Genomic DNA, 14,696 nt, shown 5'->3' on the forward strand with positions numbered 1-14,696 from the left:
CTCAGTGGTTGTGGTGTTCGGCTGCTGACCCGAAAGACGCGGGGTCGATCCCGGCCGCGGCGGCTGAAGTTCTTTGGAGGAGAAATTCTAGCGACCCGTGCACTGTGCGATGTCAATGCACGTAAAAGAACCCCAGGTGGTCGAAATTTTCGGAGCCCTCCACTACGGCCTCTCTCATAGCCTTAGTCGCTTTGGGTCGTTAAACCCCATAAACCAAACCAAACCAATTTTTTTGTCCTTGCCGCTAGGCTCAGAGTAGAAATTATTTAGAGGTATTACACGCCGCTCTTCATTCGTTCCTTTGAGTCCGCATTCCTTTTGATATGGCCAGGCTTTTCGTGGCGTAGGGAAATATATTTTTTTTTACACCAGATATGATATATATTTTCGGTATTAACCACGACGGGAGATAAAGAAAACCTTAAAAGCCCGACCCATTGTGAACCCCTCGCATAGCTTCCGAGATATCCAGTTCTCTGTCCTCAAGGCAGGTAGAAGATGACCAAACTCCCGCAGTCTCTATTTTTGCCATTCCACTGGGCAGGTGATCCTTGTGAACTACTAAGATTGCTGTCAAGCTGCTCGAAAGGCGCAGCCTTACTGTGAGCCCAGAAGACCACCGTGGATTAAAAAATTATTTCTATCTGAAGGCACGCACAATATCACGCGTGTTTCATCGAGCACTTTCATAAATTGCCTATACATGGTGTGCTCTAAACAGATATTTTCAGAAAACTGTCAGCCGCGGCAGACGTCAGCAAATCTGAAAGCAATGCTAATGTGCTAGCCAACAAACAATAATTACTAATTCATGTCTCCTAGTTAGGGCCAATGGCGGCAGTTCGTACTCATATATGACCGAAGGCATACCTGTTGCTAAGAAGTACTTGAAGCTGGGCTTGTTGGTGCGTATTCGTGAAAGACATGGTAGCGCAAAACGGTAGTGCAGGCGAGTAAGGGAACAGGACGAGCAGCGCTCGTCCTGTTCCCTTGCTCGTCCGTGTTGCCATTTTGCGCTACAATATCTTTCAGGCGTACCTATTGTTGGCATGAAAAAATTTGTATTCTTAAGCCCTGATCTATGGGGAATTCTAGTGTTATTCTCCCACTCAAAACTAGAACGAAGCACGTAAGGTACATGTGCGCTGAAAGTTCAGTGCAAACCTAACGTCCGCTCGCCGGGTGTTGCAGTGCTCATGGCACCCTATTCGAACTTCTTTTAATGTACTGAAGCATAGCGGCCATCTTTTTTAGAGGGCATCTCTCTGGTGCCCGTTTCTTCGTATCGGGGCGTCGCCGTCGCCGATGACCGTTGTAACCACAGTTGAGTTGAGAAACCAAAGGAGCGGGAGCTTGGAAAGCAAAGGAAACGTACATAACTGCCCTCTTGGAACAGTGGGCACCTGAATTGTGCTTTAAGCTACGTGGCGGTAGTGACAGATGTGCGCTGCATGCGTTGACATTGACAACGTTTTACCATTTGAAGGAAAGGAAGTGCGCATAACTGGCTCCCTGGGTCATTGGATAAATTGGTAAATTGGTTTTTGAGGAAAGGAAATGGCGCAGTATCTGTCTCACATATATCGGCGGACACCTGAACCGCGCCGTAAGGCAAGGGAGAAAGGTAGGAGTTGAAGAAGGAAGAGAGAAAGAGGTGCCGTAGTGGAGGTCTCCGGACTAATTTCGATCACCTGGGGATCTTTAACATGCACTCACATCGCACAGCACACGGGTGCCCCTTGCGTTCCGCCTCCATCGAAGCGTGGTAGCCGCGGTCGGGTTCGAACGCCTGATTCGCGCTTATAGGTACGTGGGGTGATGAGAGAGAGATGTGGGTTGCATGCGTTAGCGCTGACAATGGTGAGCGAACTCTCGCGATCAACCGCTAACCGCCACCTGCCAGGGTGGCAAGGTGGGTGGGGACTTTCATGTACATTTAAAGACAAACGCAATTTATTACCACCTATTACCACATCCCTTTCCTCTCGCTCGTAACGCCTCCCACGGCTGTGACAACCTCGCGAAATACTTGCGTAGACCTTATCTTTGAGAACGAGGCATTGGTGCAGCATGTCGAGCATAAATCCATCTATTTTTCCGACCACAAAGCTTCCTTCATGACATCATTACCGTTTTCTCATTCTCTTCAAACATTCATTCAAACATTCAAATATTCATTAAAACATGCTAACCATGGCGGCCTGGGATCAAACTGCCCTTCAAGCACTGACATCAAATCACCATTATCGTTTTCTCATTCTGCACCATAGCTGTGGCTAGGTACACCTATATGACGTTTGGCTGCTGAGGTAGAGGAAATGGCATAGAATTGCGGCCGCGGCTGCACTCCATTACGATTCGGGCGAAATGCAAAAATACGCACGTTTTATGCAATCTCAGCGCACGCCAAAGAATATACACAGTCGAAATTAACTCGGAGGCCTCCAATACGGCGTGTATAATGGCACGCGCATAACTTCAGGAGGGAGGACCTCCTCAGCATAACGTACTATACCGTGCCTGATTCCTTCTGCAGTGAACTTATTACGAGTGCGTCACCTATTTGTACAGCCTTCTGGATTGTTAGTCATATCGCGTGAACGCAGACCACGCGTCATGTCAGCGCCTTATGATCGCGATAAGTGCTGAAATCGGTGAGGGTTCGCGCAACCACACAAATGTCTGTACAACGGGAGCATCTTCGACTACGATGTTCCCTCCACAAAGGCGTTCGCCTCGCCGCATTATCTGTTGCACGCAAAGAAAAAAGAACTCGCGTGAAGTAACAGCTCGTGCGTGGCTAGCCAAAATGCGCCACTGCGGCGCGCGTTCTCGTTTTCCTTGCCGCTGCGCTTACATTTGGACACCACAATGTTCATCAAGCGTATTTTCAATCAATCTTTTTTTTTTTTCTCTGGCAGGTCTCTAGCCAGTGAATGCTCGAAGACGTTCAGATAAAAGAAAAGGAACAAAAGAAATTCAGCAGCGCACACGAAGTATTGCCTGGAATGTGAACCATTTGAGTTGCCATAGCGTATTCCTATGTGGGGACCCGATCACGAAGGCGTGCACCAGCTCTCTAGTCAGAGCTTTAGTCGCTAGGTAAAAAAAGCGAGGCATCTTTCATAACAATTTTTCCTTATATCTTCACACCGTTTTTTTTCTTTTGAGAAACAGACAGCGTGGTAGGTCGTGTGTCCCTGTAAGGGAAACAGCGTAGCAGACGACGCTCACACTTGCCAATTTCCTCGCTAATCACCGTTGTCAGGCGTTCACAAGCCGCGGGGTGGACGGTCGCACGATGTTGGTTGGTTGGTTGGCCTCAAGTAGAATGGCACATACCCACTACGGGGGAGTGGCCAAGGCATAGGCGGTGAACTGTTGGAATGATTAGTAGTTTTAGAGGAAAAGAAGTATTAATAGGGTATAGGCTGACAGATTGAACGACGCAACGGAAGGGGTCCTGTTAGCTAGGAGATCGAAGATGGGGCGACGGCTTTATGTCCAAATTTGAATGCAACATATGGTATGGTTCAATTTTGTATTGACTGAAAGAGAGACAGAAAAAAATATTAATAAAATAATAATAATAAATGAACTGCTTGATAATCAGAAAAATGAAAACAAATAGAAAATAAATAAATAAAGTTAATATTAGCATGGGAGTCGCTGTTTTTCTAGAAGAAGTTTTGAACTGCAAAGCGCGCACTCCTGAAAACTGTCGCGCAAGGCTGTACAGTTTTCTTTTTTCTTCCACTTCTTTTGACTATTGCTAGCACAATTGCTACCACCATCGTTACGCAGACACTCGCTTGCGCCATTACAGTTTCAAGCTCCAAGCGGCCGGAGACCACTGTAAGTACACAAGGCTTCCTGCGACAGACCACTCGAGGCTCAGCATGCCTGCTAGAGGCACTGCGAGGCGTTCCTTTAAGACAGCGACGCGAGGCCCGGCCGCATACCCCCATGCGAAGGCGGCGTACATCGTGCAGCCTGACCATGGCTGACAGGCTTCGATCAGCTGCCGACCTGCAGTCATTTGGCACACATGTTTGAACTGCACAGTATTAACCCAAGGTTCAACTCGTATACGCCTAGCGTCCTACCTGCAGGACACTGCTTTTTTGCGCAGTAGCTCCAAAAGCTTGTTTCTTAAAAACTTGCTCTAGCTAGCATAGGTTGAAGAGGCTCTATACTTTTCCTGTGGAAGCGTTACGTTGTGTGCGTTCTGTTTTGTATTCTGTGTGCGTTTAGAAAGAGCCGCCAGTCTCCCCTTGAAGCAGGGAGCAGATTCGACCGAATCGACCACAATGTGATTCCTCAAGAAAAACAAATAAGATTCGCGCATTCTGATAAGAAAACCATCTTACATTATGAGAAATCGGATTTTAAAGTCGGTCAACGTAAACTGCTTGAATTTTAATAAACGAAATAGGTGGCGCATTTCACTTTAGTGTCCTACATTGTAGGACGGCTGAAAAGTGGTTGCTTTAAAATATTTCAATTAAAGGATGACCTGGAATTCAGAATAGCAATAATCATTTTATACCAAAAGTTATTCTATTATTTTTTCAAATATCTGAAGTTTCGACTGTATGGATTAAGTTCATCGCACTCCGCGGAACGAGGGCGCAAGGTTATGCAGCGACAGTATGATACGCTATCTGAGTTATTTCATGCTTAGTAATTTTTAGAAGATGTAGAAGGGGAATGGTGCATTGTCATTTGAAGTAGCCTGTTATGTCCCATTTGGGCATTAAAAAGACCCCGTCCGTCTCCTTTGTGCATGGCTTCGGCGATTCCTGCGGAAGGAGTATAGAGACCTGCGCAGAACCTGAATCAGGTGGCGACGCCGACCAACGCATGGACTTCATCACCGCGGTTCAACCGCCTCCGTGGATTGTGACCACGCTATGGGGTGCCATCTGCGCTCTGATGTTCATCCTGCTGGCCGTCTACTGTGGTGTCCACCTCCTGGACCCCAAGCCAGAACCGAAGCGAAGGCGCGCGGAGGTCTGCCACAGCGCCGTTTGTCGCGGGATCGCCACTGCGCTGAGAGCCAGCCTGCCAAGGGCGGTCAAGCCATGTGACGACTTCTACGGCTACGTGTGCGGGGCACGGGACGGCAAGCACACGGTGCGTGCACACCGTTCTTCAGCAAGATGAGTTGTTGGGCAAGTTGGTTCATTGTAGCGTAGAGATGGGTTGCTCAAAAGGGACAGTCATATGAAAGAAGCCGGGACAAGCGCCGGACAATTGTTTCGCATTATCAATTTCTCCAGTATTCATCGGTTCAGTCTCCAAATACAGTGAAAGCTTACCACTGAAAAAAAAAAATGTTTTTCGCGTGCTTTACCTCGCCTAATCTTTTCACGTGGAAATTCGCGTTTTTTCCGACGACATATCTACAGAATGGTGACATGCGTGCCTGGCTCTGCCGCAATCCAGGCGCACCATCAGCACAATCTGCCCATCTATATGCCACGGCAACTATTGCCATTGAGATCATTCCCACTCTCTGTAAGAGAAATTATCAGCTTCGCGCAAACTCTAATGCAAGGATTATCAAGTTAAATAAAAATTCGGCAAATACACTTAAGACTGCTTACGGGTGGGAATGCCAAAGCTTCACCCCAGTGAAGCTTTGGTTCACTGTTTATTGCACGAGCACCCACAGAGCCTGCGGAAATGAAGTCCAGAGACGAAATGGCGCGCCGCAGGCAATTCGCTCCACTGTCTGCGCCGTTTCCGGTGGCGCGATATATGACACCACACACATGAGCGTATGACATGCCCGTAATGCTGTCCGATGAAGCTTTGCATCAGAATTTTGATACAAAAGATTGGGAAGGCATAAAACTGAAGGTACATATGTCGTCGGTTCGAATCCCTGTCGCAGGCTAGCCTCCAACTTGACCAGCACATGTAAGCTACATACAACGAGAAATGCTATGACACCTCCCGGTACGCTGTACGACGAGCAGTTTCAGCACAATCTTGGTACGAATATCGGGAAAACTGGGGCGACGTGAAGGTCGGCCAGCGGCGATTCTACACAGACGAACGACATGTATAGGATTCTCTGAAGTGGCGGTGCACGGCTCGCTGTGTGCTTCATACAGATACTCCATGGCGTCATCCTATTATGCTTGCCATAGCTGGGATTTTCTGTACCATCTGCAAGTGCACACACACGCACGCACACACGCAGCCGACTTTCTCGTTTGGGACTTGTTATTTTTTGGCATTAAAAGTCAGTTTTTCCGGCAGCAGTACAATGTAAAGTTGCGTGCAACGGCCCCGGCGGGCTAGACCACAAACACTGGACACAGCGTGCGCTCGGCTCGAAATGATGGCATAGAAACAGCCAGTGGCTTCGTATGGGTACTTAAAGGAAATCTAAACGATATCAGCACTCAAGACCTGCCACGCCGTCAGTTTACTGACTTTCAAGAGAGGATAGATGATGGAAAAAGAGTAAAAAACCCGATAACGAGATGCCCGACATGTAAAGATGTTAAATCAGGTGTAGGCAATGCGGCTTACACAACCCTTTCGAAGTGAAATCAGTTCTGGACTAGTTTACAGGTCCTGTGCAGAGCCATTCGCTGAGCGAATAGCGATATGTCGGTTCCCTTTAAGATGGGAATACAATTTAGGGAAACCGTTTCATGCGGCTGAAACATGCTTTAATACTGAAATGTTCCCACTTTCTCTAAGGTGCCCATGTCTAACACAATTAAATTGAAAAGATTATGGAGGGCACTTAAGACTACTTACATGCATTGAGGGCAAAAACCTTATTTGTTTAAATTTATATTTTTTATTCTTTTTAAATCCCACACCTACTCATTAGCATACAGTCGTAAGGGAGCGCATACTATAGGTTCACCTTTATTCGCTGAGAAGCAAAACAGTTTCGTGGCCTATGGCTTGCGGGTTCGCATTGCAATCTGATGACCCTTGGTTGAATTGTCCGCACCTACGGAAAGAATTTTTTCCCTCTGTTCATGACGTGATTGGGAGTTTTGTGGACCACTTTTCCTTGACGCCATCGCCGCCGGATTTCGTTCCTAGACGGCCTTACATATAAGGCTTTCGCCCTAATAATTGCTTCTGTGCAGGACACAGTTTGTCGACATAACCTAAAACGCTATGTACATAATAAATGAGAGTGTCAGTGGGCTGATGTGCGCGGCTAATGTCCTGTGTAAAGAAACTCCAGGGTGTGATATTGTCTACTATTACCTGAGCCCGCTCCGGCTTTTACGTCAGCCTAAATGAAATTACTAGCTAAGAGTGTCTTTTTACACCGAGTTACAAAAGGTCGCCATCCTAAAACGCATATTCAGTAGTAGCACACCCGTAATAGCACACCACTATCTGTCCTGCAAGGCTAATTGACTATTTTTGTAATGAGGGCGATATGGAATCGTTAGATATATACGGATTTCTGAAAAAAGATTTAGAGCAACTGCTTCTAACGATACACTTCTTGCACTGTTTTTGTTTAAAGCAGTAGCAGTGAACTTACTTTCTTAATGCAGTCAACAATTTTCTGAGTGCTCTTGTTTGTGCTTGCTTTCCAGGATTCCGTACAGGATGAACTCCTGAAACGAATGGATCGCTCTGTAAATGAGCTCAGCAGAAAGATTGTTACCTCGGCATCTTCAAAGCAAACAGCTGTGCAAAAGGCGGCCATGGCATTTCAAGTCTGCGAACTCCTGGTAGCCAACAACCATAGCTCCATTGAGATCATCAGACGCATACTCAAAGCTACCGGTCTGTTTGCTGCCCCTGAGTGGACTGGCCCGAAGGACATAGCGAACACCCCCAGCTTGCTGCGAACCCGCTGGCAGTTGGCGCCTTTAATCACCATGAAATTGAACAAACACGCCTCTGTGCTCACGCTGGCGCCAAGGCAGTGGGCGAAGGATCTCTTCGCCCGTAGGTCGCGTCGACAGCGTGCAGCGGCTGACACTGACACGCTGCGCGAGTTCTTCCTGCCGTTAAACTCCGATCGCACAACGCAGGCACCGAGACCTTCTGGTGACATGCCTTCTGAGGAGCTCATAGCCGTGGACGGCCAAGTCATGCAACAGGTTATTGGGGAGCTTACTCGACCGGCAGCCAGTAGCGACCACCTTCTTTTGGATGCAGGCACCGCCGGAACTTTTGTGCCGGGATTCGTCGGACACATGTGCTGGCAGCTCGTGTACGCCTGCCTTGGCCGCGATGGGCCCCTCAACTACGATGTGTCCAGTGCAGAGTTCGTCCGAATGGTGCTGTCCCTGCCGCTGAAAGTCGGAGCGCTCACGTCGCAGCAGTATCTGAGGTGGTACATAATCGAAGCGATGGCGCCCAATTACCATGGACCGTGGGCAGTCCAGATGGCCGGCAGTGTCGACCTCGCGCTCCGGAATCAGCAGCTCAAATGCCACCGTGTGTTCCAGAAGTACGCGGGCCGAGCTGTCGTGGCGCCGTACGTGCGCGACTTCTTCCGTGAAGGCGTAGAGGTTGACCTGATAACTCTCCACCACGAGCTGGTGGATGCCTACGAGCACGTGCTGCAGGCGCTGCTACCGTTCGTTCCGGCGTTCAGCTTTGGCGCTTACAAGGAACGTCATGACATCCAAGGAAACGGGACAGCAGCAGAAGGAGGACTTTTCGAACTGGTGGCAAGATTCAGCGACGCCGACCTCAACGACGCGTTTCAAAACTATAACGACATGTCCACTGGCAGTTTTCACAACTGGCTTCAACTGAAAGCTGGCCTTGAGAATTCCGAACGAGACAAGGTCACTTTTGCCCATTCGCTTCACACAAAACGGCGACGTCCAGAGTTTTACGAGCCCGTTAACCATGCTGAAAGCGCCGGGGAAGACTTTCGCATTCTTCCTGACGCGATAGCCATGCCGTTCTACCATATCGACGGCCCACTTGTTCTCAAGCTTGGAGGCCTGGGATCTGTGATGCCGTCGGCACTACCGAGGCTTGTGACAGCGAAGGGCTTCGCTGACGACAACTCGTCACGGGTGGAAGAGGGCAGTAGCCGTAGCCGTCCTCACATCGACTGCGCCCAGCCTGTGGTGCGAGAGTTAAGAGAAGTGCAAGGTGAATCCCCGCCTTTTGAAATGGCGTCCCTACTGCATGTTGTTGGGGCCCGAAACTCAACCGATTCCATGGCCCTGGTGGGCCTGCCCGAACTATCTGGCACACGTCTGCTGTATGCAGTCTGGTGCTACCTGCAGTGCGGCGAAACACGAGGTCGCCGTAGGTGCAACGCAGCTCTCAGGGAGCTGTCATCTTTCGCCGATGCCTTCGCGTGTCCGACCTCAGCGTCAGTGAAGGAAACCGAGAACCTGCTTGGCTGCCCTTCTGGCTGACCGCTTACGGTCTGACCATCGACGCCGCTGAAAGACAGGATGATTTCTTTTGCTCCGAGAGCTAATCTAGTTTAAAAATATTGAGTCTTCCTCACTGATTATATTCCCGATTGATGTTCTGTGCCCGGTAAGCGTGGGCCCGACAAGCTCAGCGCCCTGTGCGTGTTAGGCGCGCAACTGGCTCACCCTGTATGGTAATGCAACCCTGACCGCTCCTGGGAAGTATTCCTGGGAAGTATTTATGTGACATCACCAGCCTTGTCTGAGCGCAATAGTGTGTTGGCATCGTTGCAATAGCAACCTCTAGCAGTGTGGACTCATTCAAGCGCACTTTTGACCATATTCAGGAAGCACGTGGCTTTTAATATTGCGCTTCTTTGTCTTAGAATGGCTGGTGTTGCGAATTGTTACACAATAATGAAAATTTGCGGAAACGTCACGCCCCGCAAGGTACGGCACTTTCCTCGCGCAAAACAGGCTCGGCCTTGCAGCCTCTTGTTCTGTAGTCCCAATCCAATCCGCCGGGCTAGCAACACAAATTGGAAAGTGTTAAAAGCAGCTCAATGCCCACTATAGCGGCAACGTTTAGAACCATTTACCCCAGCAACGTTATCGAAATTGATCACAGTTTAGGCTGCTTTTTCAGTCATGGCTACTAACGAACAAGACCGGTATTACCATAAAAATATGCATTATGGCTATGGCACTGCACCTCCGGTGAAACGAATAATTGTGACCGCGCCACACGGAAATAATGAACAAGCAAGCACCTATAAACTCACCCCCGCAGTAAAAAAATGCGCGCTTCCCGCCAGCGCGGCAGCCGAAGAGCGTGTGCCAGCTCATGTTTCTCCCTGAAAGGTAGTGTGGACCCCCAAAACACAATGGAAAAGGAGGCATCAAAATTGCAATTGACGACCGGCACGGCGGACCGAGATAGGTCAGCCGGGGCGTTTGTGTGTTGAGGCTGGGCAAAACGTCGAAAGCGGAAGCATGCAGAAGCGTGATAAGAGCGAGACAGGTGCAGCGCTGATAATGAAATTACTGCACACGAGAGGTGAAAAATGAATAGTATCGATTTGGGAACTTTTAACTTGAGTCCCAAGGTATGTTTGCTGGCCAACAGCTGCCCAGTCGGATCTCCGCCTTCTGCGCTGCTGCCGCGTGCGAAGGGAACTACTTGTCCGAGTACGCATTTACAAATTCTAGAGGCCCGTGTACTGTGCGATGTCAGTGCACGTTAAAGAACCCCAGGTGGTCAAAATTTCCGGAGCCCTCCACAGCGGCGTCTTTCATAGCCTTAGCCGCTTTGGGACGTTAAACCCCCATAAACCAACCAACCAAGAAATGAGTACCAATAATCCTCATCAGCCGGCTGCGGCGCTGTGACGAGGCCACGTGCTTTCAAGGAACATATAAGCTCACGCCTGTCTTTAGTGTCGCAGAAAAATAAATTTTCTGATATTTCATAATTTGCAGCTTCTTCGACGCCTACCAGGAGTTAATAGCCCGCCTGACTGACGCCTTTGACCATTCGGCCATTGGCGCTACTTTTTTTAAGCATGCTATGTTTTTAGCTCCTGCTGTCGCCGCGCCGTGGGTGCCCTTGGCGCCAGAATGGAGGGAGAACACGTAGCCGAACCTAAACATATTTTGGCGAAACTTTTAGCTACCTTTTGGTACCTAGGTGCTGCTTTGCAGCCTGAGCAGCGCATGCGTCAACAGCGCCTCTAGAATACTCTGCCACTTTAGTTTAGAAAAAATAGGCGCGTCTGAGCAACCGCTTTCACCTAAGCAATTGCCGCAGCAGCAGATATCTCTAGGGTTCTCCGCAGCTATCGCTCTTGGCAGTACGAAGCACATTTTTTATTTACTTTTGCATATAGTGCAGAAATAGAACAGCGCTGGTTCAGTCAAGATGTGATATGGCCAGCAATGTTTCTTATCTTACACACATGAGTCGCTTCGAGGAATCGTTCGTCTGAAGATATCACAAAAAAGCCCCCCAGCGTGCTACTATGCCGTTCACGATTCCCAACATCAAGTTAACCATAGCGAGCGCGCGCGGTGCATTTAACCGCCACAATATTTCGTCGTATCGGCCGCGCCTTGTGGTGATGCCACGCAACACTGAGGTCGCTTCCTACCGCCCACTGCTGCGTTTGGCTTCCCTTGGAATCCACTCCGTTACCCTTAAGGACCAACGGTTATCGTGCCTTTGCATTACATGCCCTGCCCGAGCCCATTTCTTCCTCTTGATTTTGACGAGAATGTCATTAACCGGCGTTTGATTCCTCACCCACTCCGCCCGCTTCCCATCTGTTCATGTTACTCCTATCATTTTTCTTTCCATAGCTCGCTTTAGCACGAGGCGTGTTGACTGCGGTGATCGCCTAGTGGTCTCGCTGAGCGGCCTTTAAAGGAGATCCGTTCACGAAGCCGCGGGTTCGACTCCCAGTCGTGGATGTTGATAGAAATTATTTTTCTCTTTTTCATGGTTTGACCTGTAACGCAGCTGAAGGCCAAATTTACAGGGTCCGCGATTGAAGCACGAGGTCCCGTAAGAAAGTTTTCACTTGAAAAAAAAAAAAATACTGGGCATATTTTTCTTATGGGTTCTTTAAATTTTAATCCTTGAATATTGTACAACTCATGAAAAAAAGTTCAAATCTCCTTTGAGTTAGAAACAATAAGATGAGAGAACATCTATGTCAGCCATTTGAAACAGAGCTGCCGGAAAAATTGCGACATGTATTCAGTTGTTTGCGACCTTTTTGCAGCTACATATGTGCGCATGAATTCGGTTCTGCCAACTCACAGGTTTCTCTTATGTGTTAACCCAGAAGTATCCGTGCTTTCAGAGGGCAATTGAAACGCTTTCCAAATCGATTTACAAACGGCTGCTATTGAGAACCTGTCCTATGTAATTTATGCACAGGCAGAATGTAGAGTGCGAGACCTCACCTGCTGGATAGGAGAGAAGATGCTAAAGCTACCATGAAAGAAAGGGAGAAAATTAAGATATCAATTTAGCAGACTCAGTGCTTCACGTATTCTAGTATTTAGCAATGCTTGCACACACTTTCTACAGCCCTCAATTAGTTCCGACACAAGAGCGTCCACGTGGAGCTCATTCGGGCACGACCCAGCAGATGCACATGATTTGTGGTTTCGTAATTCTTGCGCAGATGACAGGCCTTAAGACGCAAAATGATTTCTCTAAATATTTACCCCAAAACTGCAAGAAATAGAGATTGTCAGTCAACGCGCAAGACAGCTTTGCCATGCTAACTGCGAGGAGTCAGGAGTGAACCCGCTTTAAAAGAAGGGTTTTTAAAGTATATGGATTCTTCGAAGCCTCTAAAAGATCCATGAAGTAATACACTAGGAATAATTCTATCAAGATTAAGGCCTGCAACATCTAACGCAAAGCACCAAAGGGACAAGAAAATAAAATTCACGGACACTAATGTGGAAATATGAAGAGATTGCCGCCCTGCCTGGTTTTCAGTGTGCTAAAAGTTTAGCTGTGTTGAAGCCGTTGCGTAAAATGATATTGTTAAGTGAGTCACCTGGGAAGAAAGTTTCCGTTGTGAGGCGAGGAGTCTGAAACAGCAAGTACTTGCTTTAGCATCCTTTGGGAAATATTTAGAAATCAGGGTGAGAACAACAATGTAGCCTTCCATTTTGCTATCGCGTAAAATGTTCCTAGCAGAAATGCTTATAATGAACCCGTAATACTGGGAAGACATTTGAAGAACTAAACTGTTGTGAGCAATGAAACACTTGTCCATGATAATCGGGGGATCTTTTTAATGCATTGGCATTTTTTTTTTGCTCCTGATTCTGTTGCAGATCCGCAATGAGGGTATCACGCGTCAGCGTTAATGGGTTCTCCCTTTATAATACCCGTGTGTGCGGAATTGGTCATTTTCTATTGTACATTAATGCATAGATGTTTGGGAGTCCTCAAACCACTCCTGGCGCAGAAGTGCACCGGTTAAACGATGTGCCACTGCCCCGACGGGTTCCTCTTCCTAACATTGCCACCGGTGGGGCTTCTGAGAACCAGGTTGCTCAACCCCAGGTGGTCGAAATTTCCGGAGCCCTCCACTACGGCGTCTCTCATAGCCTCAGTCCCTTTGGGACGTTAAACCACAATAAACCAAACCAAAACTTCCCGAGCAACATCTCGAACCAATCATTAATTTAACTGCCAACTTCCGCGGTGGGCAGTTTTCTCACAATCTGGTAGGCAGCTTGCCACCTGCAACGGACGGTAGGTTGTGATGCTGTCACAAGGCTCGCAACATGTCACGCGTAAAGGTGGTTGCCATTTCCTTTAGCGCAGACACTTGTAACCCTAACGCACTGATAAAAAGGGGTACATGACGAAGACAAAAAATAAACAAATCAATGAAGGCCGCACAGCAAGGCGACTGCGCAGCGTATAGTGAAAGCATACACGTGCCTTGAAGTGTTACAGCCACTAGTGGCGCCGCAGACGTGACTTTCCTCTCCAATATTTGTAGAAAGCTTACTGGGCTCTAAGGCGGTGGTTGACACTCATGGTCGTCAAATGTAAGAAAAGACAGGGTGCCCGGAACAGAATCTGTGTATTGATAGTCAGAGCGTAAAACTTAAGAGCGTAATTCTCAAGAGGCGGCGTGAAGTGCAGAGCGCACATTCAAAACTTCACCACCAGGCTTCGGCATTCAAGGATATTTTTTATAGCCTTTATCACACCCACACATCTACAGCCGTGGATGTAAAGCTTAGCGCCCGTTACGCACAAGCCTGTCCTGCTTCGCATCGGTAAGCAGAGAGCGGAGGTGCTTTGACGAAAGCTGCCAACACAACGCCGACATGCATGCATAATGGAAGTGGTAGGTTTGCGGGAACGTGCGCTGCTGTTGTTGCCGTATTCACCTCGTGTGCAAAGCAGATGGGGGCTTATATTGCACTTGTTCTAGTTTTCACAAGAATGTTTCTCTGCTCTTTGAACGCTGCGTTTTTTTTTTGGCGTTTGTTAAGTGTAATTTTTTTTTGCTGTACCAACGATATCGGCGAAAACATGAGGCATAATGACAACGAGCTGCGTATTTTTGACTCTTTGCTTCCGATCAACCGCATCACGTCTGTGAGGCCGTAATACGCCTCCACTGTATGTGAGCTAAAAAGATAGCAAAGGGCTACTTAATACGGATTACACGAGCTTTAAAAATTGTGCGCCGCCAGAAATAGCAATGCTGCCACTTGCATCGTACAGGAAGTGCTACCAAGAGACTTAAGGGCCGCTTTTTGAGTCGC

The 14,696-nt window shown here is 48.1% G+C and overlaps 2 protein-coding genes across 4 annotated transcripts in view; both read left to right on the plus strand.

Moving 5' to 3' along the window:
• Positions 1-14,696, plus strand: part of LOC149343365 (ATP-binding cassette sub-family A member 17-like) — a 135,859-nt gene that overhangs the window by 42,858 nt on the left and 78,305 nt on the right. Inside the window, exon 1 of one of the 3 annotated variants that reach the window (XM_089545876.1) lies at positions 8,980-9,114. The exons of the other annotated variants lie outside the window; for them this stretch is intronic. The gene's annotated coding sequence lies outside the window, so the exon portion shown is untranslated. Of the gene's footprint in view, positions 1-8,979; positions 9,115-14,696 lie in introns of those variants that run through there. 3 annotated transcript variants of the gene reach the window in all.
• Positions 4,687-10,747, plus strand: LOC149343366 (uncharacterized). The gene is made up of 2 exons (XM_089545878.1): positions 4,687-5,136; positions 7,590-10,747. Exons 1-2 carry the CDS (start codon positions 4,741-4,743, stop codon positions 9,384-9,386), a joined length of 2,193 nt encoding a protein of 730 aa, XP_089402004.1. The 5' UTR covers positions 4,687-4,740; the 3' UTR covers positions 9,387-10,747.

The sequence above is a fragment of the Amblyomma mixtum genome, chromosome 5, assembly GCF_055824585.1.
Source record: "Amblyomma mixtum isolate Tamu chromosome 5, ASM5582458v1, whole genome shotgun sequence".
Taxonomy (NCBI): domain Eukaryota; kingdom Metazoa; phylum Arthropoda; class Arachnida; order Ixodida; family Ixodidae; genus Amblyomma; species Amblyomma mixtum.

Coding starts and splice junctions, on each gene's coding strand:
- LOC149343366 (XM_089545878.1), top strand. CDS start 4,741: ATGTCCCATTTGGGCATTAAAAAGACCCCGTCCGTCTCCTTTGTGCAT. Junction 5,137..7,589: donor CACGGGACGGCAAGCACACG/GTGCGTGCACAC, acceptor CTTGCTTTCCAG/GATTCCGTACAGGATGAACT.